This window comes from Trichoderma gamsii, assembly GCF_001481775.2.
Source record: "Trichoderma gamsii strain T6085 chromosome Unknown Scaffold_24.2, whole genome shotgun sequence".
In the NCBI taxonomy this organism is placed as follows: domain Eukaryota; kingdom Fungi; phylum Ascomycota; class Sordariomycetes; order Hypocreales; family Hypocreaceae; genus Trichoderma; species Trichoderma gamsii.
Window position 1 is genome coordinate 13,361 of NW_020171361.1, and position 25,469 is coordinate 38,829.

Below are 25,469 nucleotides of genomic sequence, written 5' to 3' on the forward strand. Positions count from 1 at the left end.
TAAGACGCGATAGAAACAGATTCACAAAGAATTATCCTCAATTATCTCTCCATCGAATCACTATCCTTTCCTGTGAAGAACAGCTCATCAAATTCAACACAATGGCCTCCAACGCTCTCATCTGGAACCCTCTGACTAAGAAAGACGACCGCTTGCTAGTCTACTACAACAGCTCCAAGGCCAACCTTGGCCTGCGCCAGTGGACAACCGGCGAAGACCCTACTTGGGGCAGTGTGTTCGCGGAAAAGGAGGAGAGTGCCAAGGGCAATATCAAGGTTGGCACAGGACTCACAGCCTTACGACTGCGCGACTGGGTCGGTGTCTTTCCGCTTGAACACGCACTGTTCGCTCGAGAGTACTAACTGACAGCAATAGATCCGAGTCTATGGCATCGTGTCTGCCAAAAACGCAACTACAGGCATTGATGACGACTATATCTCTTTACTCAGTCCCGTCATCCAGTCTCTGAGCATCAAGACTGATTACGGCCGTCTGACTGGTAGTGGTAACGGCAAGGATAAGGGCTGGTTGTATTTCCTCGTGTAAGCTACCACTACATTTCCGTTGATCAATGACGTATGCTCAATAGTCTGACAGCTCCGACCCCCCTGTTATCCATGAACGTGATCTCGACAACTCCAACAGCGTGCCTATTGCCAAGGGGAGTACCCTCTTGAAGCAAGAGACGCCCCCAGCTCTGACCGGCTTGGCTTCTACTTACGCGCAAAAGGCTGGAAAGCGCTGGGCTTTTTACCAGGCATCTGACAAAGTTCTACACGGCCTAGAGGTTCAGGGTAGCAACGGTTGGTTATAATACAAGTAAGGCGTTTGCATGCAGAAGATCAGGCTAACGTTAAACTGCAGACAGAAAAATCACAAGCAACGCCCGACCCGGTTCGCCACTAGCGGCCACCTCATTCGTTCACAAGGAGGTTGAAGTTTTGGTGCTGTACTGGATCCGCGACGCCGATGGCGTTCTGACACGCAGCCACTCAACAAACGGTGGCCAGAACTGGCAGGAAAAGGATCTGGAAGTCATCCCCTCGCTGGAGACTCTGAGCGCTGCATCTAATGCGACCTTTGAGCAGATCGCTGTGGTATTTTCTGCGAATGATACCAATGAACCTCAGATTATTAAGGATGAGTGGGAGTCCATTCTTAACGCCTAAACAGCGGCGAGAACGGCATTCGTAGCAGGATAGCAGTAGTAGTGGCAGCCTGTATCTCCTCTAAAGAGCTCGTCTAGAATCATAATCACAACGATGTACCTCACTACTAAGCATTAATTGAATAAGAACGAAAACATGAGTCTAACACCGTTAGCATAATCCGATGGGACTTTGCCTTTTGTGTCGTAGCAAATGGGTATAAATAAGGCCGTCCCCCCGGCAGCCTTTCGCTTCTTGCACTTGTCTCTCATTTCTCATACACTCTTCGCATTCTATCAGTAACTATGGGTTCCCTGTTGCTCCCCGTAAAAGTGGAATGCTTCATCTTCAATAAATCTGTATGTAGCGGGGCAGATGATGAGGCAAAGATCGCGCCGTTGGCCCAGCCAGACTATGCACTTCTGCAATACAACAATCACTTCCTCTCCAACGATGTGCTGCGCCACGTCGATTTACATGCCGCCTCGCCGGCATCGACAAATATGCGCTTCACTGACCTTGGTACTAACCAGCCTCGCTCGAGGCGTCAGGGTGTTTACGTTCACTGGACGCTCCCACGGCCGTATCGCACCGCGGCCACCAAAACGGAGCCCAAAGCTCAGGCTGGTTTGCCTCCAGACACTGATATCCCCGGAGATGAAAAATACGGCGAGTCAAGGCCAAGCGATGGTCACGATCCCACTGTGCCAAGCTACTATGACGTTCCTCCGCGCTGGCTCGTGGTTCGCCACATCGACGACAGAAAGTCGATCCAGCCAGAGAGTGCCGAGGGGCTTGTGCCAGAGTTCCGTGCCTGGGTGGTTGAGAGTGACGTCTGTAGATCCATCGACGACCTGGATGAAAGTGTAGACGTGCAGACAGACGTTTCGCCCTACATAGCGCCAGAGTCTGGGCTTGGAGGCAGCGTCGATGTCGACATGCAGGCACAGTCAGAGGTCTTTATCGGACAACGTTTTCCTGCCGAGACGTGGTGTGAAAAGAATGACACCAAGCGTGTCCGTCTGAACTTATTCAATAGTTCCAATCAACTCTTCGCGGACTACCAGCCGCACAACGGGAATGTTTTCAGCATGCTCGACCGGTTCGAGTACCTAGATTCTGCGGGCAAAGAGCAATGTCTTGAAGCAGCCAATGCTTCTTACTATGTCATCGGGTGGCAACCAGATATTGAAAGAGACCTCTTTGTCCCTCCAACAGGGCAAAAATCAGATGATCCATCAGCTCGCCCTTCGCAGCTCCAGTCGTTGAACATGATCCTCGAGGCCGACGACTTGACGAATGCATGGAGCAAAGATCACAGCGCCGCAAGAACTCTCTGCCATGGTGCCATGTACGAGGTCGAGTGGAACGCGCTGAAAAAGCCCAGCAAGGTGCCCGCAGATCAGACATGTTCTCATCTTATGAAAGCTTCTCCCATTGCCGTGGGTACTACTCCGATGGACGCCATCATGGCTTACGTTTCTGGTCATAGTAAGTCGTCTGTGGGCGATGTTCACAAGCTTGAGATGGATCTCCTCAAGTTGCAGACTCTCCTGCTGGATCGTGATGAAGGGGTCGAGCCGCAACGCCGGGCTGCAAACGTGTTGAGTAATTTCAACTTCCAGCGCCAAGATGGCGGCCGGAAATATTTTCTCTCAAACCCACAGGACGGTGACAACAAGACGACCAAGCCTGAAGGCACTTACGAGCCTACAGAGACCGAGTTGAGCAACTTGTCACTTATGAATGAGAAGCAACGTCAGATCGACACTTTATCGCGGCTACTGAGGAAGCGCCAATGGGATTTATTCGCTCTCTGGTGGAAGCTCCTCATAGATGTCAACGCCGCTGCCACAAGCGGCCAGTACAAAAAGTGGAGAGAAGAAATCACTAAGCATATCGGAAATATTCACCGAAAGATCAAGGCGATCGAGAATGAGGTTGACAAGGTGGAGCTCGACAGCAAAATAATCCAGGTCGGCACTTCCGAGCCATTTCATCAAGCTGGCGATCCGACAGTACTTCTTGCCGGTATTCAGTCAGGTTGGCCCGTTGACTTTCTCGATCCTCTGAAGGTCAGACTGCGTCATCAAATTATTGGGGCCCGCAAGGATGGCAAGCCTGTCGAGCCAAATCTGCCTGAGAATCTTGGGACTATAATCAAGAACCTCGAAGGCTCTTGGGGAACCGAAAACCCTTGGGGAACCGATATGAGACTGCTCTTGTCCGAATTCATTATACTCAATTCCGATATAAACCAGGAGCACAAGCCTGAGAATCCCGCGCTACTCCCTCTCTATCATGACGTGGACCGTAGACTTATCTCTCCTGAAGATGATAAGCCAAGCGAAACGGGTGACCCAAAGAAACCTGATGTGCCTCGCTGGCGTGATAGGTGGCACGGTACGCAGCCATGGTTGCCACTCTATCTCGAATGGGAGGTGAACTTTATACAAATTCCATACAACCACTGGGAGTTGGATGATGGCGATTTGACTAGAAATGAAGCCGAGTATTCCAAGCTTCGATATCGAATCAAGACCGAATCACTCAGTAAAGATGATGTAAGAGACTCCAGGAAATTGTCCGGCAGAGTTTTAATGCTACCCCAGCCAACAATGTCTCTCAAACACAAGGTGGAGCAGCTCTTCACCGACACGCCGGCACCTATGCTCAAAGGCTTGGAGGACGATCTTGATTTTATCCTGTCAAATATTGATAAACTGAACCTCTTATCAGCTCCGCTGGCTGGTTTCACTGACCACCTCATCACTAGACAAGGAGGGACACATGTGAAGCCAACTTATCGGCAACCAAACCGCAGCGGGGGCGGGGGCTATCTCCCCAAAGCCATTCCCGGAGCCAAAGTGGCCGCCAAACACGGAGAATTCGGCGAAGCCGATTTGATACTCATGGGTTTGGAGACGGATCTTACTCCGTACGGAGCAGGTGTCTCGTTTTCAGCCGACGGCGAGAACCCTTTCAAGCCCGTTACGCACGGGCAGTTCTGCTTCTCCAAACTCAACATCATCGATAAGTTCGGCCAAGCCGTGCATGCCATATCTCCCAGCATCTCCGGCGACAAAACGACTCCCAAGCTCTATACCAGCGAGTATCTACGTGCTCAGCAGCTACTGCAATTATCCACCTCTAATGCAACTCCTGTGGGTGGACGGGGCGATTCTTCAGTCGTAAGGAGCGAGTTTGCCCAGGTACCTCCCCAGATCAACCAACTCGCACGTCTCAACGCCGATTTTGTAACGCTGCAGCCGGGTCCTGGAGGCCCAAGTTCGAAACCATACTGGAAGCCTGTTCAGCAAGCAGGCCAGCCCGTTTGGGGTTGGGTAATGGTCAACTACGCCAACTACGGGCTGCAGTTCTTCGCCAGCGACGGGAGGTTTTATAAAGAGGTCAGATTCGGTGGCCCAGATGGCAGCATGACCTCTCCCAACTGGATGCCAGACCGGACAGGCCTGGAGCCCGACAAGGATCCCGGGCTGAAGCAGCTGGACAACCTCCTCGAAACTCTTAAGGACAAGGACTATCTCATGGCATTCATCTACATGATCAATGGGGCTATGAAACACATGCTTCCCGCTCCGGGGGCGTTTTCTGAGTTCTCTACTGCTATCGTTGGTCAACCTCTGGCTCTGGTAAACATGGGCTGGTCCCTTGAGCTCGCTGTCGAGGCTTATGAGAGCCACGCGTCGTTTGGGCCCTCCACAATGCGTAGAACTCTCACACAAGACGAGAAGGACAAAAAGCCCAGGAAGGGCGATAACAATGATAATCATGTGTACGCGTTCCGGGTGAAGCTAGGCGACAAGACAAAGGCCTACGACGGGCTCGTTGGATATTGGAACGCAAAGGAATCACCTGTCGCCGGCGACGGCCTGGAATTGAGAGAGCTGTTCACATACTACATAGACGAAACAGAAGATACAGGCCTCATGAATGATCCCAGAACGAAGATCAGCCACACCAACTTCCCCAAGTTTAATCCATACTATCTTGATCCCACCGAACTCAGGCCGTTAGATCACGACGTCCAACACTGCCGGCAATTACAAGGTTTCGGCGCCATCATCGATCCTTTCACAGCCATCCACGGATATAGTAGCATCCTACCGGTGCGGGAGCTCAAGTTGTCTCCGTGGATGTGGGAGAAAGCGTTCCGCAACATGACAGCCTTCTTCCATATGGGGCCTCTGATCGTCACAACAGACTTGGTGATACCCACCGGCGCAGTAGCTCCGGCTGTGGACGTAGAATCTCCAGCCACGAAGGAGAAGCCGGAGCCATTGAAGGTCAAGCTTCCTACCAACAGTCTTGCACAGTGGGAATGGCTACAGCCGTATATGGTTGACAATGAGGCATTTCCCGAGTCTGTGCATGTCGCAAGTTTCGGGGTTGCCCCAGCTGACCAGAAACCGCGGCTCGAGCCTAACCCCTACACTGCGATTGAAGGATACTTACATCTAAAGGGGCCCAGTGTAGTTAAGGATGTTTCCAAAACGCCTGAACGTAATAGTTAACCAAAGGACTAGGGAGCAAAATATCCACTTGGGTTTACTTACATTCAGGATTGAAGAATTATTATAAATAGAGCTTAAATGTTATACTTTAGTATTGGTTGTTATATAAATATATATTCTTGCTTTTATACTAGATTCTTATAACTTAAAATATAAAGTGCAATATTTCAACTTATATTATTATATACTATATTTAAAGGGCCTGCTATTATAGCTATAACTAGCTAATAAAAGTATTTAGGATTTTAAGCTCTGCCTTCTAAGCAAGGTATTTAAGATAATCTTCTATTAGTTATCTCGCTTCTGTCCCTAGTAGTAAAAATCAGCTTTGCTGTTTATTTTATATGAACCTTTCTAGCTCTTCTAGGGATAGATTGTGCCACTATGTAAGATATGTGCTCCCCGGGCCAAAATTGATCTTGAAATACTCGGCATTGTTCAACTCCTTATGAGAAAGTGTCCTCGTCGAGCAAACTCATTCCTTGTCGCCAGCCAAGGGAATACATTGTGATAGTAATGGGTCAATGGGTATATCTCGGACTGGAGGCCTTGAAACGCGAGTGTTAGGGCAGGTTCACTGCTGCTGTCAAGGAAGATCTCGATTATCAAAAAGAATGTTTTTTATAATTCAAATATATAACAGAAGCATTAGAATATATAAGGTTCAAGCCCTTTAAATACAATACCCATACACATTTCTAGGTACTTTTCGACTTCTTGCTTCTCATGCCATGCATCGTTATATGCAGCGCTCAAGCACAGTTGGTCCCTGTATGTTCCTAAGAAAAACCCAAGGCCATTCCGAAGCTCTTCTCCAGTTACCCATGGTTCGGAAACGGAGATAACACCATCCTTTGGAGGTATGATCTTATCAACAATGCCCAGGCTAGAAATTGATACAGACGGTTGAGCACTGGGAGGCGGGACAGCTAAAGGCCCCTCCACCGCTGGCGGCAGCTGCCTTGTGCCAGCAGCCCAATAGTATGGTACAAGTTGAAGATGCTCTAGATCATCGCGGACACCATTATAGAATTTCTTCATCTCTTGGAGAACTCTGAAGAAGTCTTGAGATTCCGCCTGCTGCTGATCCAAGGTGCTGTAACTGCCAGCAGCTGGAATGGTCATATCCACCAACAGGCTCGTTCCTGATCCTGAGTGATACAATGCAGCAGGATGCTTCGCAGAGTTGTACGGTGCAGTGCAGTTTCCACGTTCATTCCGTAAAATATAGCTGACATATCTGACCTTCTGTTGTTTGGGGCCCTTTTCCTGAAGATCTCTCATCATGATGGGTATGGCAGCGTGGAATGTATGGGTTACAGTAACACCAACATATGAGCATGCATGCAGTAGCTTCGAAGTCTTCTCTTGTGAAAGCGTCAGGGCAATCCGCTGATGCTTGCCAGGAACAACTTCCCCTTGCTTCCACGGAATAAGTAGCAGAGGGATATCGCTTGCCAATTGCTGTTCTTTTAAAGCTGCTATGTGCCTTAATCGCTGTTGCTGCCGCTCTGTCAGGATTTTTGATATGTTTGCCGCCACGCGAAAAGGTGGACTCATATTGTCCAACTCAGAGCCATCGTCAAATGTAGGAAGTTTAAATGAAGATCCTTGGTTGTATGCTTTCGAGCTGATCTTAACGAGATTTCCCAAGAGTAGAAGAGTCCCAATACCGTCAATGACATCATGGGGAGAACGGAGAACAAGGTCGCGGCGGATCAGGCCAGGATGATTCTCCTCCTGTGGTGTAGTGGGAGGTGTTATAACAAACAAAGTTGGAAGCTCTGGAGCGGGAGGATCGCTGTTTGCCCATTCAGAGCCAGTCTGATGTGTCGAGACTTTGACAAACGTTTGGTCGAGCCAGGCCTGCTGATCAGCTACGATAGGAATCGTGCGATACAACTTAGCAAAATCATTCGTGCCTGCACTATGTTTCACTTGCGACGCAATTGTCGGGTGATTGTGCCTGAGCGTGAGCCAAGCATTACGCAGAGCTGTATCAACGCGAGTATCCGAGCCATTGTCAAGGGAATCAACAAGGTCGAAGGAAAGTGATACATGACCGGTGATAGCGAAAAACATTCGGCCGCTGCCTTCATATAACTTCGATAAAACCGCATAAGCTTGTTCAATCTCATCAACAGAGCGTTGCCAAACCCCCTGCTCAACCTGTTGCCAGGTATACTTGTTGTCAGAAGTTGTCATTGCTAATTCAACTTGATTAGCTTATAAGAGTTCGATTAGTAACCTAGCAGCAATCCAAATAAAAAACTATTAGTTTTAAGAAGTGCAATTACAAGATCAATTAGGGAAACTAACATTCTTATAGTTATAGAAAGGGCTTACAAGCCTCAAATATTCTTAGTAACTGTAATCACTATAGCCTAATATAGCTATTATAACAAGAGCGGCATTCCCCGAATGATATCCCGATATTCACCCAGTGCGGTATTAGTCCCTAGATTATCTTAAATTGCACAATGCATTAGCGCGCTGCTCTGCAGGAGGTATTTTGGTCACGGGCATACTGTACAATCCTAAGTCCGCTCCGGGGTGTGTCCCCGATTCCAAAACCTAGGTAAGAGTTTATAGTCCCCTAAGCTCAATCACATGCCCCGCGGAGTGTCCCCGATCTTAGAATTTTAGCGGTCCTATCTACAAATCAGTATATAAACACCGATATTAAGGCTTGATTGAACTTTTCCAGTATATTCTTTCGCTTCTACGAATTAGCGTTTAATAACATATAGAACTTTGTACAGCGGTATCGCTTAGAACTTACATACTATATCTATCGAAAGCAACTAGGGCTACCCTATGAGCGCCTAGATTTACTACAGTGGCCGGAAAACTAGCACCGGCCCTACCTGTACATTTTCACTTAATGTCTCATTCGCTGTAAACGGCCCCTGTTAGCAAGGTACAGTAATGGGATAAGCCTCACTTAGTAACGCTAGAGGCAGACAAATCAAATGTAGAGGAGGAGAAGTTAGTAACTCGACAGTTTACGAATATTGATATATTACATTTATACGCTATGCGATCATCTTACCGCTGCTGTTGATAGATAACCTCTTCAGGTGACAATATATTAGCACTGCTGCTCCTCTTAACTGTTCCCTAGCTATAGGAATTCAGAAACAAAGCAGTATTCTAGGCGATGAACTACATACTAGATAGAATTGGTAATCAGAATAGCTTCAGTTTCTATCTTTACGGATGGGTTCTGAGTTACTTGACCAATCAATAAGATAACAAATTGGAACAATATAGCAATAAGAGAGCTTTCACAATGGAACATTACAACTCTAAGCTGGCATTGTATGCTTTCCAAAGAAGTCTGATTTCATATTTCAATGCCACCTCTTGTAAAATTGTATCCCTAGAGAAAAACGCGGCATTATACCCAAAATTCGAGGGCTAGATAAGTCTCACCTCATGATTTCCTCTCAGTCTTGTGAATCAACACTACTTATACATCTTGGTCTTCTGCTGAAATATTATGCTCTATTCTGGGAAGAAATATGCGTCTATCTGGCAGGGCTATCTACGATACCACATTCTGACTGTTTTTGTTCTCCGAATCTTATTCTGCAACTGGAAAATTCCGTAAAGCAGCGCCTCGGCAGTCGGAGGGCAGCCTGGCACATATATATCCACAGGAACGACCCTATCCACACCTCTCACGACACTGTAGCTGTAGTGGTAGTATCCTCCGCTGTTTGCGCAAGACCCCATACTTATTACCCACTTTGGGTCCGGCATTTGATCATAGCATTGCCTAAGAGCTGGAGCCATTTTATTTGTGAGAGTTCCAGCAACAATCATGACGTCGGCCTGGCGAGGAGAAGCACGAAAGATGATTCCCAAACGATCCTGATCATACCGAGGCATCGAGGCATGCATCATTTCTATACTGCAGCAGGCGAGACCAAAGCTTAGTGGCCACATTGATCCATTGCGTGACCACGCAACAATCCGGTCCATCGTTGTTCTTATTTTAAAGCAATCGATCAGCTTGAAACATTCTTGGGAGTTTATGTGGTGGTAACGCACTTACACCACAGAGTCCATTAGCTTGTTCGGCCGGAGTTCGCGTGATACGGCTCGAGTAGTGGTCATACTCTTTGCAAGAGGTTTAGCGTATTGTTTTCGTGTCAGAATGGCACATCGGTTGGACGAGTTTTGGGATATTCCTAGAGCTCGAATCGGTATGCCATATGTAGCAATAGAAGAACGAAGAACTGCATGGCATTAGCTGTAAGTCGATTATGCGGCGAAAGGTCGAGTAGTGATGTATATGCTCACGGGGGTTTGGAAGCAGGGCCATGACAGTATTTCTGAAGCAAAAGCTGCCTCCAGAAAAAAATTGAAGTCAAGGACTTGTAGGAAACAATATAGGTTTATTATTAGACGTGCTTGTACAAGAATGATATATGGTTGGCTGGCTTCTTCGGCGTCGGGAATTATACACATAGTTAGAAAAGTGGAGCAATAAACATTGGCATCGGTATGGGCCTCAGAGTCTTCAGCGTCGGAAAATTCACTCACTCATCTTTGTGCCACTATCAAGCCCCTAACTGGTGCGCCATGTCAACCATAGGCAATTCCCAGTGTGCACTTTGCCATCTTCCATTCGCACAAACACAAGGCAATGGGAATCATGCTGCATGTCCCTTCTGCCAGCGGACCTTTACCAGAGCTGACGGTGCTCGGCGTCATGCCCGAACCTGCCGATCCAGAAAGAATCGCCCTTTACCGCCAGATGCTAAAAGGGGCAGAAAACTGCGTGCGTGCGATGGATGCTCACGGGTAAAAGTCTTGTGTGACGCAAAGACGCCATGTAGTCGCTGCGCCGCACGGAATTTGACTTGTACCTACAAACATCTCTGTACAAATCCCGCGCATCAGCCATCCAGCCCACGACTCAGCGAAACACGCGATGCTCCCAAAAAAGGATGCCTAAATCTGACTGCCCTACTCAAATGGACAGATCCGAAGGTTGTTTCTCTAAGCGACATAGTTGTTGAACAACCAGAAAAAGATACAGTGGAAACTTCACAGCAAGGAGAGACAGGGCCTTATGAAAGATGGAATCTCTCATTTCAACATTTAGTGGGTGATACGATAGATCCGAGGCTCTTGCTATTAGGGCTGATAGACTCGAGTCCTGATCAAATAATGGAATATGGCGGCAACTTCAGCGGTAGTCCACCAGACATGCTTTTCCCTTCACAAGCGTTGGAAGGAATTTCAGGCCATGGTCTCACTGAACGGATGTCTCAACTAGCCGCCGATTTGCGACAATTTACCGTCTTCAAACCACACCTCCATCGCGTCCTCAATATTGCTTCGCTTGATGAATTCTTAACCAGCTCCAATTGCTTAGCACTCATAGCTGCATACTCACGAAGGCAGTACTATCACCAGTGGCCCATCGTCCATTGGCCGACGTTCGACCCAGAGCAAGCAGCCTTGCCTTTACTATTAGCTATAATGCTGACTGGAGATACATATTCTTGTCGCCGAAATGAAACTTCTAACTATGTCTCTCCCACGAGTGCGATACAGAAAATAGCAGACAAGTATATCTTCAGTCAAATAAAGAAGTGCACCAATATGGCAAACCCTACAACCAATCCCCATGAGGTCCTTGAGCTCTGCCAAGCTGCATTTCTTATGAACTGCCTCCATATCAACATGAACGATATCGGTCTGCGCCAACAAGTTATTACAAATCGACATCCATTGCTGATCAGCGCTCTGAGAAGACTTGGCTTGACAGGAACCAAACATGAACTTTCAGGACCCCGCTTGGAATGGCATGCATTTATATACTGCGAAACGTGTATTAGACTGGTGACATGGACCTTTCTTATTGATTCATTATTGACAGTATATTTCAATCACCCTCCTCTCATGTCGCTTGCAGAGATGTCAAGCCCCCTTCCGTGTAATGATGATGTTTGGGATGCAGGCTCTTTGTCCAGCTTCAAGGGGCTAATGGGACGTGGATATTCATCATCATGTATGCTTTCTCTCAAAGCCCTTGTAGAAAAGCTGTTAAGCAAAGATTGGACAAACGCATTTGAAGCAACGTATGATGAGCTTAGCACTCAACATCTCTATATTATCCTTATGGGTGAGTAACATGCAACCCAGTGAGAGAGAAAAGCTGACACTCTGCTTCGAAGCCTTGCAACCAATCGTCTTTAACTATCATGCTTCCCTATTATGCACAGTGGATATATCTGTTGTATCGATTGCGCTGGATAGATGGGAGCCGATTTGGGACCGGGCTATAGACCGTGTTTCGAGTGATCAGCAACAGTGGTTAGGCATTGTAAGGTATAGCCGGGAGATAGCTTGGTTAACAAGGAAGATTATGGAGATTAGTATAAAGAACGAAAGTGAGCAGTCGGATTACTTGCAGAAGATTGCAATTTATAGCCCTGTATCGATTCATCAATTTATTCAACGATGCAGGGATCGAAGTTGAAAATAGAAAGATATATATACCAAGCGCTCTGCCGCAAGCCAACAAGACATACATATTCACCTCAATTGCTTAGCCAACTGACAGTCATATTACAATTCGCTCTGTATTTTCATCTTGCCGTTCTTGATACTACTTATATGGCTTGCCAAGTCATAGATGCTGAGTAAGTCGATAAATATCCTCGTAGCCATCTGATTGTCTCTTATGTAACAAACTATATTCACCATATAATAATACTTAACTTTCTTTCAAAAATGCATAACATTGCGGATTCTATCGAGTAAAGTAATCTCGTCCTCCTAAAATGGAGAATATCCACTCTTTGCCATAGTCACTCCTATCACTGTTGCGTCATCCAAGTCCTCGTCCGGCAGACTAAACAAGCCATTATGAAGCTTCTCTTGGTAGATTGCAGGAGAATCAGGAGAAAAGATGCGTGAATAATAGGCCTTGGCTAGGCCCTTTGAATCACCTGCAGCAAACGCAGCCTTGCCGTCCTTAATACGCTTGGCTGTACCCTCATACCGGATATTCCAATCTGCATCGGATGTGCCTGTAACCCGTTCGACGCTGTCTAGCATTTCGCGTTGATTGATCATAAAACTCGACACGTAGATAGGCTTGTTCTGGAATTGCTGCAGTGTCGGGATTGAGTCATCGTCACCATCTGGGCTCTTCTTCAGTCTCAGAAACGATGCGACAGCGCGTCCACACTGTGCCCATGTAGTGGTGTTGATCCGGATCTGTCCATCATCAAACATTGTGACTTCTCTCTTGTTGATGTCGAAACCAAACCAGTCGGGCGGGCATGCCAAACTAAATTCGTACCACAAACCCGTCACCAAGACAGTCCATGTCAAGCCAAGGCGCTCAATCTCGGACAAGAGCGGCCTAAAAGCTGGTCCCATTCCAGTCTCATCACCGATGGCTTTATTGTTCAGTACAACATCGGCGGTATAGATGTTGGGCATGAGATGCGGTATTTTTGCCTTTGCTGCGGCCTGCACAATCTTGTTGTGAGTTTCAGTCCCAGCCGAATAAGCCAAAGTAATGATGAGAAACTCATGGCCCTCTAGCGCGGAAACAATCGACTCTTCATCATCATAGTCCACAAAAGCGACTTTGACGCCTTCCGGAAACTTGGAAGAGCCTCCCTTACGGGTAAGTGCTGTGATGGTATGTTTACCACTCTTAAGAATTTCCTGAGTGATGTGCCGCCCAAGTTGCCCGGCTGCCTGCTGGTGGTTAATAGATGGCCATTCACATTCTATGACTGATTTGAACGCACCCCTATAATTGCTACTCGCTCAACGTACGCCGTTAAGCTGGAGGATTCAGCCGTTGTTTGCTCAACCATGATGTATATCTGTTCGAATCGTTGCAAGTAGCAGAATTAGAGGGCTATTGAGAAATCTAGTAGTCAATGCGTATTATCAAGACTCATAATATGACAGCGGTAGATGGGCTATATATACATCATAACGAACCTATAACCTTACCAATTTGCTTTGTTTCCAAGCATTATGAACAGGCGCCGTCAATGTGGTTAGTCAGACTGGACTCCGGATCTCCGAGTTGACAAACATCAGCCCCGCGCCCGCTTCACCGGACTCCGTGTAAGGTCGCTGACAATTAATGCCCCTTTCTCTTTACTAACACAAGAGCTAATGAAAATTTTGTACGGCAAATGAAGAGCACAAAATGCTAAATAAGCGGACTCCGTCGGGGTTTGAGGCACGCAATGATTGTTGGCATACACCACACCACGTATAAGGTAGTTGTAATACTGATGCGAGTAGTAGCATGGCTGTGTATAAATACCCCTCGGATTTTCTAACAATACCTTTGAAGCTATGGCATGAACATAATACTCTCCCCATTATCTCTCTATGTCCTTCATATATTGGTTCTGACCTATTGATAACGGCACCTACTAGGCTATGGATAATACTGACGACTTCGCTATCCCAAAATGGGTTTCCTTCACCAAAGAGTGGCATACAAAACCATATCCGGATATTTCCCCCAGTCGTAGTGATCTGTCGGCTACGGGGAAGAACGTGGTTATTACTGGAGGAGGTACAGGCATTGGAAGGGCTGTTGCTATCGCGTTTGCAAAGGCAGGAGCGAGCAGTGTCTCTATCCTTGGAAGGCGGCTGGATAGACTGGAAAGCAGTGTCATTGCGATTTCGGCTGCAGCGCAGTCTCACACCCAAGTGCTTTACAGAATAGCAGATCTTACCGACCGTACGCAGGTCGAAGGCGCACTTGCGAGCATTACGAGCGCAGTTGGCAAAGTGGACATATTTGTTAACAACGCAGGCGCACTCCCGCCCATGAAGCCAGTCGCAAAATACGATACGGCAACATTTATGCGAGCCTTTAACATGAATGTGCTTACATCGCTCAATGCCATTCACGCATTCATTCCTCTTGCCGGGACTGATCCAATACTGCTCAATATATCAAGCAACCTTGCCCACATACAGCCGATGCCCAGTATGTCGGCGTATGCGGCAAGCAAGGGGGCACAGCTAAAAATGGTGGAGCATTTTGCGGCAGAGAACCCAGAGCTGCATGTCGTCAGTATTCAGCCCGGGGTGATTGCGACGGAAATTGCCGGGCCTGACTCCAATGTACAAGGCCAAGACGAAGGTAAGCAGCAGACGAAAATCCTCGACTTCCAGTATATAAAGCTAACGGTTTCATGAGTAGTGGAGTTACCGGGGCATTTTTGCGTTTGGTTGGCCTCAGCTGAGGCAAAGTTTTTGAAAGGAAAGTTTGTATGGGCCAATTGGGATGTTTCCGAGCTCCTGCGACGAAGCGAGGAGATTCGCGACTCGCGGTTGCTCACAGTTGGTCTGGCTGGAGTCGCCATGTAAGGAGGCTGATATTAGGCTCCACAGTACATCGCAGATGATGCGTAGCCCACGGAGCTTATGTAACGCTGGTCTGCCGGAACTCCGTTCGGAGTTCTTATGACATAACGAAGTCCGCACGGACTCCGCCAAGTTTCGTGGATAGGAGATCTTCAGGATTTGAATACATTGGCTTTTTTTTCTTTTTCCAGGTATTCCATAGTTTACTGGAAGCAGTGCCGAAACCGCCTTTCTGGACAAAGCTACACTTTCCCATTTTAACAACTTTCTCAAGGCTGCCAAACCACCAACTACGGCATCCGTAGCTGTTCCCGCGCCTGAGAACCGACATGGGTGAGGCGAGAGTCCAAAAGAGCCTTGGTAGAAGAAAGGTAAAGCCGATAAAGCTGATGATTTGAGTCGAAGAATTTCTTATAATTATCTTAGGCGTGCGACGTATGTTGTCGTCGGAAAATCCGATGTGATGCCAATGTTCCCAAATGCTCCGCCTGCGTCTTACACGGCACATCCTGCACATGGACTCCAGGACTTCATGTAAAAGGACCCGTCAGGAAAATTCAGGATGTGTAGGTACTTTTTTTTAAAATCGAATCCGCTTAGCGACACTGACGTGGGCTAGTATGGGCTCACAAAATCGGCGCTTCGCTGATATTGAAAGTCGTTTGGCGGCTGTTGAACGCTCCCTTCGCAACAATTCAGTGTCTCAAAACACGTTGATGGAAGAGCCCAGTTCACCAGCACCTACCGTCACGAGTGATTGGGCAGGACTCGCAGGAACGATGTCGCCAATCGACAACAGCGACCATTTCGCTTTGCCATCACTAGACCAAGTGTCTGCGTTGGTAAACAAGTACTTTTCCGACTACAATCAGGCCATGCCTCTCTTCTATCAACCACAATTTATGCGAATGTTGGATAAGTGGTTTCGATGTCCCCATGAGCGACACGAAGCGTCATGGGCATCAATAAACGTTGTCCTCGCTTTGGCTCTGCAACACGCGCCATCTGCTGCAACAGCCAGCGAAGACCAGGTGTCTTCGGAATGCATTAAGAACGCCCAATCAGTACTGAATCATCTCGTCATTCGAGACGAAGATTTACAAGGACTACAAGTCGTCTTGGCACTTGTGATTCTTTTCCTCGGAACCACGCGGCCGCAACCCTCATGTGTCCTGATCGGGACGGCCGTTAAACTGGCGCATCGACTTAAACTCCATCTCCAGGACGGGCTCAATGACACCAACACCGAACTGGCGGCTCAGAAGGAAAGATTACTATGGATTACATACATCCTAGATAGAGATATATCCATGCGAACGGTGGAACCCTACGGACTCCAAGACCACGACATGGAGATTGACACTATTTCAGCAACCTTGAAAGGCGATTCTGCTGGTATTTTGTCTCTCCCGGACGATCCATCTCGGACTGTAAACATATTCCATCTCCGAATTCAGCTGGCCCGTATTCAGGGGCAGATGTATGACCTAACATACTCTGTACGTGCGCGGAGATTTTCTGGACACCAACAAGACGCCGCTCTGGAAAAGCTGACACACTTGCTTGAAAGTTGGCGCAAGACTGTCCCTGAAGGCTTTCGCGTTGAAGACCTCTCTACTTGTGCGTCGGATAATATTCTGAGCCAACTATTGCCCCTACATCTTGCGTATTTTCTATGCTTATTTACTGCAAATCGTCTACAGAGTCGCAATTCAAGTTGGATAGAGCGCTTAGTGGCTTTCTGTGACGGGATCCTGCATAGCAACGCTATAGATCTTCCATCTGTGTCTCCGTCACCAGCAAAGTCGAAATTGAAGCTGCTGCCGACCAACTGGCCCAGCATAGTTCAGGCCGCAAGATCATGCTTGGAACTTTACCAATTCGTCAGCCGCAGCCGGTTATGTACACTGCCGTAAGTCGTCCAAGTGTAAATAGCGTATGCTTGTAATATAAATAGTACGACTGACACAGCATGTTTAGTAGCATTGTTTGCAGTTACCAAGCTGCACTTGTAATTCTTATCGCAAACAACCTGACCGTGGGAGAGCACCTTCTCGATGATCATATCGAAGATGACTCGCAGCTCATAGAAGAAGCATTGATAGTATTCGAGAAACAGGCTGTGGAAACCAGTGATGATTTTAAGCAAGCTCACGTTCTGTCGACGTGCCGGAGATTGAAGGACGGGTCAAGATTAGCAATATCGAGGTTTCGCCAGGAACAATCCTCAGTGCCATTTGCAAAAGGTTTATATAGTCTTGGGAATATGGTAGACTAAAAGCCTTTAATGCTGCAGCCTATTATGAAAGAGCTTCACTCTCTCATCTGAGTAGCTGAAGGGTTGACACACTCTCAAGAGGCCGGCTTTTCTTTCATTGTCTTTGTGCTCTTGCTCGTAGATACTTATGTTGAGATTAGGCCTTTAAAGCGAGACAGTATACAGATGCGCTAAAACTTCCCTTGTCTCGTTAGCTTGAAGCTCGGAAAACCGAATATGTATAGCGTTTGCTATGTTTTAAGCTCGGCAGCTGCTGCGAGAGTGTAACCTTGAGCCCTCTTAGGCAGCAGGAAGATCTTGAAGATTGTGCAAAACGTAGCTAGGTTGACTCCTATTGCTCAAGCTATGGCCTAGCATGTGTTGTATCTATGAACATTGGCAAAAGTTTGCTTTGAAAGCCTGTCATCATTGCTATAATAATTGACTTATACTAAATACTAATCGTAGAGGGATTGTAATTAGAAAAGTCCCCAGTATCCTTTCAGCATCCGCAACAAACTTCTGCCCAAACTCCATTGGTTAAATGCTTACACGCTCCAACAGTACCAAGATCCCAAGCATTACATCGAGAGTTTTTACACCATTTGACGACTGTTTCGGTATCAATACACTACATTCCCTTTACATCAATGATCTTCATTGAAGATGAGCCTACCGATCCACGATCAAATCCATTAGTTTACACCTGCAGGGGCTGGTCAGAAATTAACAGGCATCATACCCAACAACCTGGTTCAGGTACAGTCTCTCGTTGTCAACTTCGAGTTGGCAACCATTATTAAAAAAAAAAAAAAAAGGAACATCTTGAGCTGCTGAAAGATGCATTAGGGCGGCCAGGCTGGCGCATAACGCATAACTCGCGGAGAATCGCATGACTATAACGCACTAGAATATAACAAATTGTCTGGAAAAGCCTGCCGTGGAAATTTATCGATGCCCGAAAATAGTTTCTAAATAGCAAGTGGAGGCTTTTCCTCCAACCGATTTGGAATCATGCAGCCCAGCAGCGCCTATCGTCACAGGGCCAAACCAGCCTTCCTCGATTTTGACTACCTCATAGTCATCTGAGTATCCGTGCCATATACAGAAGAAAGACGAAACTTGGATGAATGGGTAATTATTTCGGTGGTTTAGCAAGCTCATATGCATCGTATCCGTCTATCCCCCACTGCAGAGATGCTGCACGCAGTAGGTACCGATTACCCATTCGTCAAAATGCGGGTCAGCCTTATATATAACAAGTTATATCCCGCCGAGGGTTGGGGACATCGGCCCACCCGTAAGTTCCCCGTAGCAAAAACTATACAAATGTCTCCTTGAGGAATTCTAGGCTAGTGACCTCTCGCAGCTCAGGTTTACTTGCTGACAGCAGAATAGGCTCTAATTCAGGCTGCTACACAGAGCTTCCGAAGTGTTAAGCGCCCGCACCGCATGGTAGTGATTTGGAATCACTTCAGCTGGAAACAGAAAACGCATTGCCTATTTTCACGAGTTCGCTAACATCGGATTCATCTTCTTCATTTCATTTCATTTCACTTCATTTCACCAAACAAAAGAAATGCTATACCACCTGTAAGAACTCCAAGTTGGGTTGTCCAGTGTTACATATGTTAGTACCAAAGGAATGTTACACGATCATATGGTCTTGTTGCTTCTAGCAACGAGCGAAGATGTTGCTGTTCACTATTTTCGTTCATAACAATCTAATCGACTTCATAACTAACCCAAGTTATCAAATAAAGTATCCCAAAATCACCACCAGTAAATCTCAATGTCTTTTTAGATTATGACGCTAACAAATGTTGTCATTTTGGCGGCACGCAAAACAATTCTAACCAGTAACTGAGCTGGGCAATCGGCGCTAACCTGCAACGCCTAATAGAACCCTTCTACAGGCTCTTGGTAATTTTTTTGGTATGATACAATATCTGCGAGGTTAGAATAAAACTATATTACATGAAGATAAAGCAATATGTCAAGAATCCGAACGAGAATCTTTTCCGAAGAGTTGTACAGTTGGATGGCAGTTGGACCAGTCAAACATAACAATATGGATCCTTTGAGTGGGATGTAACCCGCTGATTCGATATGACAATTACAATCCGAAACACCGTGTCGTTCTGTATATAAAGCGCGAACTTCTCTCTCTCTCGTGATAAGCCAAAGGGCATCTATTCGGAACACGGTATGTCAAATTTTGACTACTTCTGCCCGCTCTTGTAATCTCAAGGCTTAATGCACTGCATACTCCGGTTTGGCGGTCTTATAGAAGACCCCGCTAGGGACCACCGGTAGCTTACAAGTAGTACCTATCAAGTTCCTTGCACATTCAGGATCCATTCGGCCACCAAAATTCCCTTCCCTAACAAGTCTTGACACTTTTATTGAGGGTGTTGGTTAATGCTGTACAATGTACTCACCAGCTGGCAGCTCGATGAAGTAATTAAATTCTTCCAGGCAGTGCTTTGGCATTTGTAAGAATATGCCCTGTTGGTGTGAACATCGTCAAGCAGACCACCCTTGCGTCTCCATTCATGAAGTAGCATCTTCTTCTTCAGCGGAAATGGGTGGAGCCGGGCAGGCGTGGCTTCTTAGCTTGCGGAGAACTGTGGAGCTACGACGGTAGTGCATTTGGTGGGGTTGATGCTTACCGCGCCCAAAAATATCAGGCCGAAGCATCGCATGAAGCTGCCTAGTTTGTAGCGACATGTTTCGTCCTGCGTATTCGATTTCATCAGAACCAAATATGTAGGATTTCAACTTCACAATAATTACAGGCGGCCGCTATACTACCTATGTATGTAATGCACACAGTGAATAATTAGTGTAGCTGTTAATGGTAGGTGGGAAAAGCAGAGAAGTGTTAATTCACAAGTGAGATATATATATGTTACCCGGAGCCAGGTTAAACTAGAGTCATTGTGCGAGAATTCCAAGTTTTCGAAGATATGGTAGGCATTCTTGCTTATACCTACCGCAGAACCCCGATCAGTCCGAATCATCATTCGGAGTTCAATTTGTCCTTTATTTAATATCGTGTGTAAAGTGTGTATGATGTAATCCATGATTAGCTATCCACACTGTTTTTGAAATCGATTAAAATACTTGATATTTCAATGATCAATACTGGCGCTTTCTCTGATAATGGACCTCTCGTTGAGTAGGATTTGAAGATTTGATGGAGTGGGCTTGAAGCTAATCCTTGGCATAACAACTATGACACAACACTTTCCCCTGATCAAGCCTAAGGAGATGATTGTCGTTTTCCATCCCTTAATGTGACCAACCGGGAGGCTCAATTACGATATCTCTTGGTGGATACCGCGGGATATAATGACACTAAGATAGGACAAACGCGTATCTTCGCGAGTATTCGCTTTGAACACCCCTGTGCTACATTCCTCAAGATGTATCTTTGTGCTCCAGCTAGATTGCCTGATATTCCAGTGTCTTCCGCCGGAATATCTGACAGGATTGTTACCAGGTGCATCTTAATATCTAGGGAAAAACGTTTCCGTGGCGGCAGATTGATCTGGGCATTGTAGACTACAGGCCAATAAGAACCCAAAAAGGAAGTCTTGGAGCATGATCTGTTTCTTATTCTTATAGACATATTCTAAGAAGAGATTCTAGACCTTGTAAATCAGACGGGCAGTGTGAGAAATTATCTGTAGAATTGTAAGTTTTGCATCTCGAGGTCAGTAGGCATATGGATTACTCAGACACACCAGGTCAGAATCCACCCGCCCTATTTCGCAGCTGCCTAGAATCTTCTATACTTAGCGTCTTTATATGTAACCGAACTTCAGTGTTATTGCAGGAATTGTGCGCGTGTGCTTGCCAAATGGGCTCTTCCGATACGAATACGAGATTGTAGGCACAATGAGCTTTGCCCTTGCTCGTACTCGCATGATGAATTCACCGCCTTGCAAGAACAACTGGCCGTTCCCGTAACAGATGGCACTGTTAGACAAAACAATTAGAAACAGTTATAAGTTCGAAGGATTCCAACTGTGAAAATCTAACTTACGATACCAGCACGTCTGCATTTACCTCTGTCTACTTAACGGTTCGCTTGTTGAGGTCATGGGGTGGCTGCTAAGCTTCGTTGTCTGGCTTCTCGAAGCTTTGGGGGCTATCGTTGCCATTAATCTGCTCCGACAGGCACTTCCACGAAACAAGCAAGAGCCGCCTACTGTGTTCCACCTGTTTCCATTTATAGGAAATGCTGTGTCGTACGGTATAAACCCTCCTAAATTCTTCGAAAAATGCCAAGCCAAGGTAAGCCAGATCCGCTATTTACAAAACCCTCACACTTTCGTCATAAGGTAGACATACTAAGATATTAAAAGCATGGAGATATTTTCACGTTTGTTCTTCTTGGCAAGAAGATCACATGCTATTTTGGCATCGACGGCAACGATTTTATTCTGAATGGCAGCCACGATGACCTGAACGCCGAGGAGATCTACTCCCCTTTAACAACGCCAGTCTTCGGTTCCGATGTCGTATACGATTGCCCCAACTCAAAACTCATGGAACAGAAAAAGTTTGTCAAATTTGGTTTGACGCAGCGAGCCCTTGAGTGCCACGTTCCGCTCATTGAGCAAGAAGTTGTCAATTATATTGGCAGCGAGATTTCGTTTTTGGGAAAGTCTGGCAAAATGGATGTCTCCAAATCAATGGCCGAGATTACCATTTTCACTGCTGCTCGAGCCCTTCAAGGGTATGAGGTACGTGAGAAATTGACGGCCGAGTTCGCGACTTTATACCATGATCTCGACATGGGCTTCCAGCCGATTAACTTCTTAATGCCGTGGGCACCACTGCCACATAACCGCAAGAGGGACGCTGCGCATTCCAAGATGAGGGCCATATACATGAATATCATAGAGAATCGCCGAAAAATCGGACTTAAAGATGGATCAGACATGATATGGAGCCTGATGAACTGCAATTACAAAAATGGCTCGCCAGTCCCAGATAAGGAGATAGCACATATCATGATCACGCTGCTTATGGCTGGACAGCATACCTCGTCCTCGGCCAGTTCATGGATAATACTTCATCTCGCATCGCGCCCGGATATCACAGAGCAACTATACCAAGAACAAGTTCAAAATCTCGGTCATAATGGCAGACTCTCGCCGCTACAATACGCCGATCTGAGTAAGCTTCCCTTGCTGCACAACGTGGTGAAGGAAACGTTGCGAGTACACTCTTCAATTCATTCAGTCATGCGCAAAGTCAAACGACCAATCGAGGTTCCGGGGACTCCCTATGTCATTACACCGGACAAGGTCCTCCTTTCATCGCCTCTGGTAACCGCGCTGAGCAATGAGTTTTTCCCCAATGCCCAAAAATGGGATCCACACCGATGGAAAAGTCTAGAAAGGGAGACCGATACTTCAGACGAATCTATATTTAGGGGAGCTAGAAGTCCATACTTGCCATTCGGCGCTGGTCGACATCGCTGCATCGGCGAAAAGTTTGCTTATCTGAACCTCAGCGTCATTGTGGCCACCATGGTGCGTAACTTTCGGTTCTTCCTACCAAATGAGGACAAGAATCTCCCCCAGACAGACTATTCGTCTCTATTCTCTCGACCAAAGCAGCCAGCTATGATTGGCTGGGAACGCCGACATCAGGATGATAACGGGTTGCCCTGAGATAAAGCCTTACAGGAATGGCTATCATTTATAGATTTAGTAGTTTTAGCTTTCAAACAGTAATTTTAACATCTTTGTTAGCAAATACGTGCATCTGAGCGTACTTACGGCGTTGTCCCTTGCCTGACCTACTCTCTAAGAGAAAGGCGACTCCTTGCTTGTATCCAAATCAGACGTCTCAAGTTCTGTCTTTTGCTCTAATTTGTCTTTACGTGGCCGGATCTCGGACGCTGTAGAACATTGTTGGGTTCCTCATGCTACCTAGTTCTCTGACTTATGTCCTGTCTTGGACATAACAGCAACACTATATTCTGATACGGTTGGTTTAGCTTAACAAGCACGTCGCGACTTGTAGAATCTGCGTCAGGCGTAGATTTCATTGGAAACGACTACGACAGTCTCCTTAGGCTTGACAGCTACTTCGAGTGAGCCTAGTCGCAGGCTATCATCGCTTAAGAAAATTGGAAATTACAGTCTGTTCAACGATAGCAGGCGGCGAGTCCCAGCCAACGTTGCTCTAAAGCAACAGCCGCCCTGCGGTCAGGCACCACTTCGCTGACCAGGCCGCTAAAGGCGCACAGCTCACAAGCCCTGCTGTCTGATGTGTCCGGTGTGCCGCAGATGTGTAATCCAAAACCGCTAGCAAACAGGGACTTGGAAATAGTTCGTTGCGGTCGGACGCCGCCGGAGTCTCATATAATACAATTACACAGCGAGAATAGCATTGTGGCTGAAGCAAAACTATCTTTGAGCTTAGGCGCGGACGTTTATGGAGCAGTATGCCTTGGTTGTTCCGCACGGCATCGCAGTTTTGGGTCGTTCAATCGATTTGTATTAACGGGCGTAGCGGAATTGAGTGGATCGCAAGTCGAATGAAGATTAAATGCGACCATCCATTGTTTTGGTAAATGATCGCAATCAATGTCACTATTCATTTTGTGATATACAGACTTTTTTACCCGTCTCTACATATATTAAGACGTATGGACCACGTCCAATAGCTTTGGCGTCTTCGTATCAACACCACCAAAATCAGCATTATGACTAAACAAATCACAATCATCGGCGCAACAGGTATTCAAGGGGGGTCTGTCATCAGAGCGTTATTGAAAGACAGCGCCTACTCGCTGACAGCCATCACTCGAAACAAATCAAGCGACACAGCAAAGAATCTTGCTTCAGATGGCGTTCGCATTGTTGAGGCTGATCTCGATGATATCGCCTCTCTCCAAGTAGCATTTGCTGGATCATCTATCATTTTTGCCGCCACCAACTTCTTTGAAGCTTTTGTCAAGTACGGTAGCGAAGAGGCCATTGACATCGAGACAAGGCAAGGCATCAATATTGCCAAAGCTGCAGCTGCAACACCAACGCTTGAGCACTTTGTTTGGTCGACTCTTCCCAATACCTCCCGCATCAGCGATGGACGGTTCGCTATCCCTCATTATGTGAGCAAAAACAGGGTCAACGACTTTATCAAGGCGGATTCAACGCTCCTCCAAAAGACGACATTTCTCTGGGTCGGCACTTACGCGTCGAATATGAACTATCCCTTCTATCAACCGTTTCCGATTCCAACGGCCGGGAAGAATCAATACATCCAGGTTCAGCCGACCCCAGCATCTGTGCAATTTTCCATGGTTGGGGATGCCGCGATAAACGTTGGACTCTTCGTACGCGCAATTATTAAGCAACCTAACAAGACACTTGGCGGCAAATTTGTCAATGGCGTCACCGACATTATGACGGCTGGAGAATTGCTTGCGACTTGGGCATCGGTGCGTGGCGTTGAGGCAGAGTACGTGCAGATAGACAAAGCGACATATTACAGTCTATGGCCGCAGTGGGGTCAAGCGATGGACAAGATGCATGAGTACTTGGAATGGGCTAAGGATCGCAGCTTCTCGGGTGAAGACGTTATCCTCTCTACGGAGGACCTCGGCATCATCGGATTAAGCGACACGCGGACTGCGTTTGCTAAGATGAACTGACTAGGTGGCTACTAAAGGGCAACTTCAGAAGGATAGAGTCATAACACAGAGGACAGAGCACCCAGTCACAGGCACTAGTAGCAGTGCCTAAATAGACAGAATTTGGTGCCCTGCACTGATAAAAGACATGGCAGCTGGTCTGCATTCACGTAATGGCACTATAGAGTACGAGGCACTCGTATTCGTACGCCAACGGTAGGCTGTAGCGAAAGTCTGTTCGGGGATTGGTTGGGGACGGTAAGGACGATTGGGTTGCAATTGATCAGCTAGGGGGAACCACTAAGACTTTATTAGTAATGCAGAGCCGTTAAAATCGACCTTTGGTCGCTACAATACCCCCATTAACTCCGAGATATGTTTGGACTGCTGAAATAATTTCGCTATTGATGAAAACACGATTCATAACCGCACAATGTCTCTCAGGAAAAAAGCATGTGCCGCTTGTGTCACTTCAAAACGAAAATGCGATC

The 25,469-nt window shown here is 46.8% G+C and overlaps 9 protein-coding genes across 9 annotated transcripts; 6 read left to right on the forward strand and 3 right to left on the reverse strand.

Moving 5' to 3' along the window:
• Nucleotides 1-101: 101 nt before the first annotated feature.
• TGAM01_v206830 (hypothetical protein) lies at nt 102-1,169 on the forward strand (the record flags this gene model as incomplete). Its single annotated transcript, XM_024549956.1, has 4 exons — nt 102-314; nt 376-542; nt 598-803; nt 865-1,169. 4 exons carry the CDS (start codon nt 102-104, stop codon nt 1,167-1,169), a joined length of 891 nt encoding a protein of 296 aa, XP_024405265.1.
• A 284-nt stretch (nt 1,170-1,453) lies between these two features.
• Nucleotides 1,454-5,683, forward strand: TGAM01_v206831 (hypothetical protein; the record flags this gene model as incomplete). The annotated part of the gene is made up of 1 exon (XM_018804413.1): nt 1,454-5,683. The coding sequence occupies one exon, from the start codon at nt 1,454-1,456 to the stop codon at nt 5,681-5,683; it is 4,230 nt and encodes a 1,409-aa protein (XP_018662528.1).
• Nucleotides 5,684-6,331: 648 nt separating this feature from the next.
• On the reverse strand, nt 6,332-7,888 carry TGAM01_v206832 (hypothetical protein; the record flags this gene model as incomplete). Its single annotated transcript, XM_018804412.1, has 1 exon — nt 6,332-7,888. The coding sequence occupies one exon, from the start codon at nt 7,886-7,888 to the stop codon at nt 6,332-6,334; it is 1,557 nt and encodes a 518-aa protein (XP_018662527.1).
• Nucleotides 7,889-9,226: 1,338 nt separating this feature from the next.
• TGAM01_v206833 (NADH-ubiquinone oxidoreductase 20 kDa subunit, mitochondrial precursor) lies at nt 9,227-9,670 on the reverse strand (the record flags this gene model as incomplete). The annotated part of the gene is made up of 1 exon (XM_024549957.1): nt 9,227-9,670. One exon carries the CDS (start codon nt 9,668-9,670, stop codon nt 9,227-9,229), a length of 444 nt encoding a protein of 147 aa, XP_024405266.1.
• Nucleotides 9,671-10,273: 603 nt separating this feature from the next.
• On the forward strand, nt 10,274-12,182 carry TGAM01_v206834 (hypothetical protein; the record flags this gene model as incomplete). The annotated part of the gene is made up of 2 exons (XM_024549958.1): nt 10,274-11,825; nt 11,878-12,182. The coding sequence occupies 2 exons, from the start codon at nt 10,274-10,276 to the stop codon at nt 12,180-12,182; spliced, it is 1,857 nt and encodes a 618-aa protein (XP_024405267.1).
• A 299-nt stretch (nt 12,183-12,481) lies between these two features.
• Nucleotides 12,482-13,539, reverse strand: TGAM01_v206835 (hypothetical protein; the record flags this gene model as incomplete). Its single annotated transcript, XM_018804411.1, has 2 exons — nt 12,482-13,417; nt 13,471-13,539. 2 exons carry the CDS (start codon nt 13,537-13,539, stop codon nt 12,482-12,484), a joined length of 1,005 nt encoding a protein of 334 aa, XP_018662526.1.
• A 583-nt stretch (nt 13,540-14,122) lies between these two features.
• On the forward strand, nt 14,123-17,027 carry TGAM01_v206836 (hypothetical protein; the record flags this gene model as incomplete). The annotated part of the gene is made up of 6 exons (XM_024549959.1): nt 14,123-14,837; nt 14,898-15,060; nt 15,488-15,595; nt 15,681-16,727; nt 16,835-16,973; nt 17,019-17,027. The coding sequence occupies 6 exons, from the start codon at nt 14,123-14,125 to the stop codon at nt 17,025-17,027; spliced, it is 2,181 nt and encodes a 726-aa protein (XP_024405268.1).
• Nucleotides 17,028-21,425: 4,398 nt separating this feature from the next.
• On the forward strand, nt 21,426-23,008 carry TGAM01_v206837 (cytochrome P450 51; the record flags this gene model as incomplete). Its single annotated transcript, XM_018804409.1, has 2 exons — nt 21,426-21,620; nt 21,692-23,008. 2 exons carry the CDS (start codon nt 21,426-21,428, stop codon nt 23,006-23,008), a joined length of 1,512 nt encoding a protein of 503 aa, XP_018662524.1.
• Nucleotides 23,009-24,048: 1,040 nt separating this feature from the next.
• Nucleotides 24,049-24,999, forward strand: TGAM01_v206838 (hypothetical protein; the record flags this gene model as incomplete). The annotated part of the gene is made up of 1 exon (XM_018804408.2): nt 24,049-24,999. The coding sequence occupies one exon, from the start codon at nt 24,049-24,051 to the stop codon at nt 24,997-24,999; it is 951 nt and encodes a 316-aa protein (XP_018662523.1).
• Nucleotides 25,000-25,469: the final 470 nt, after the last annotated feature.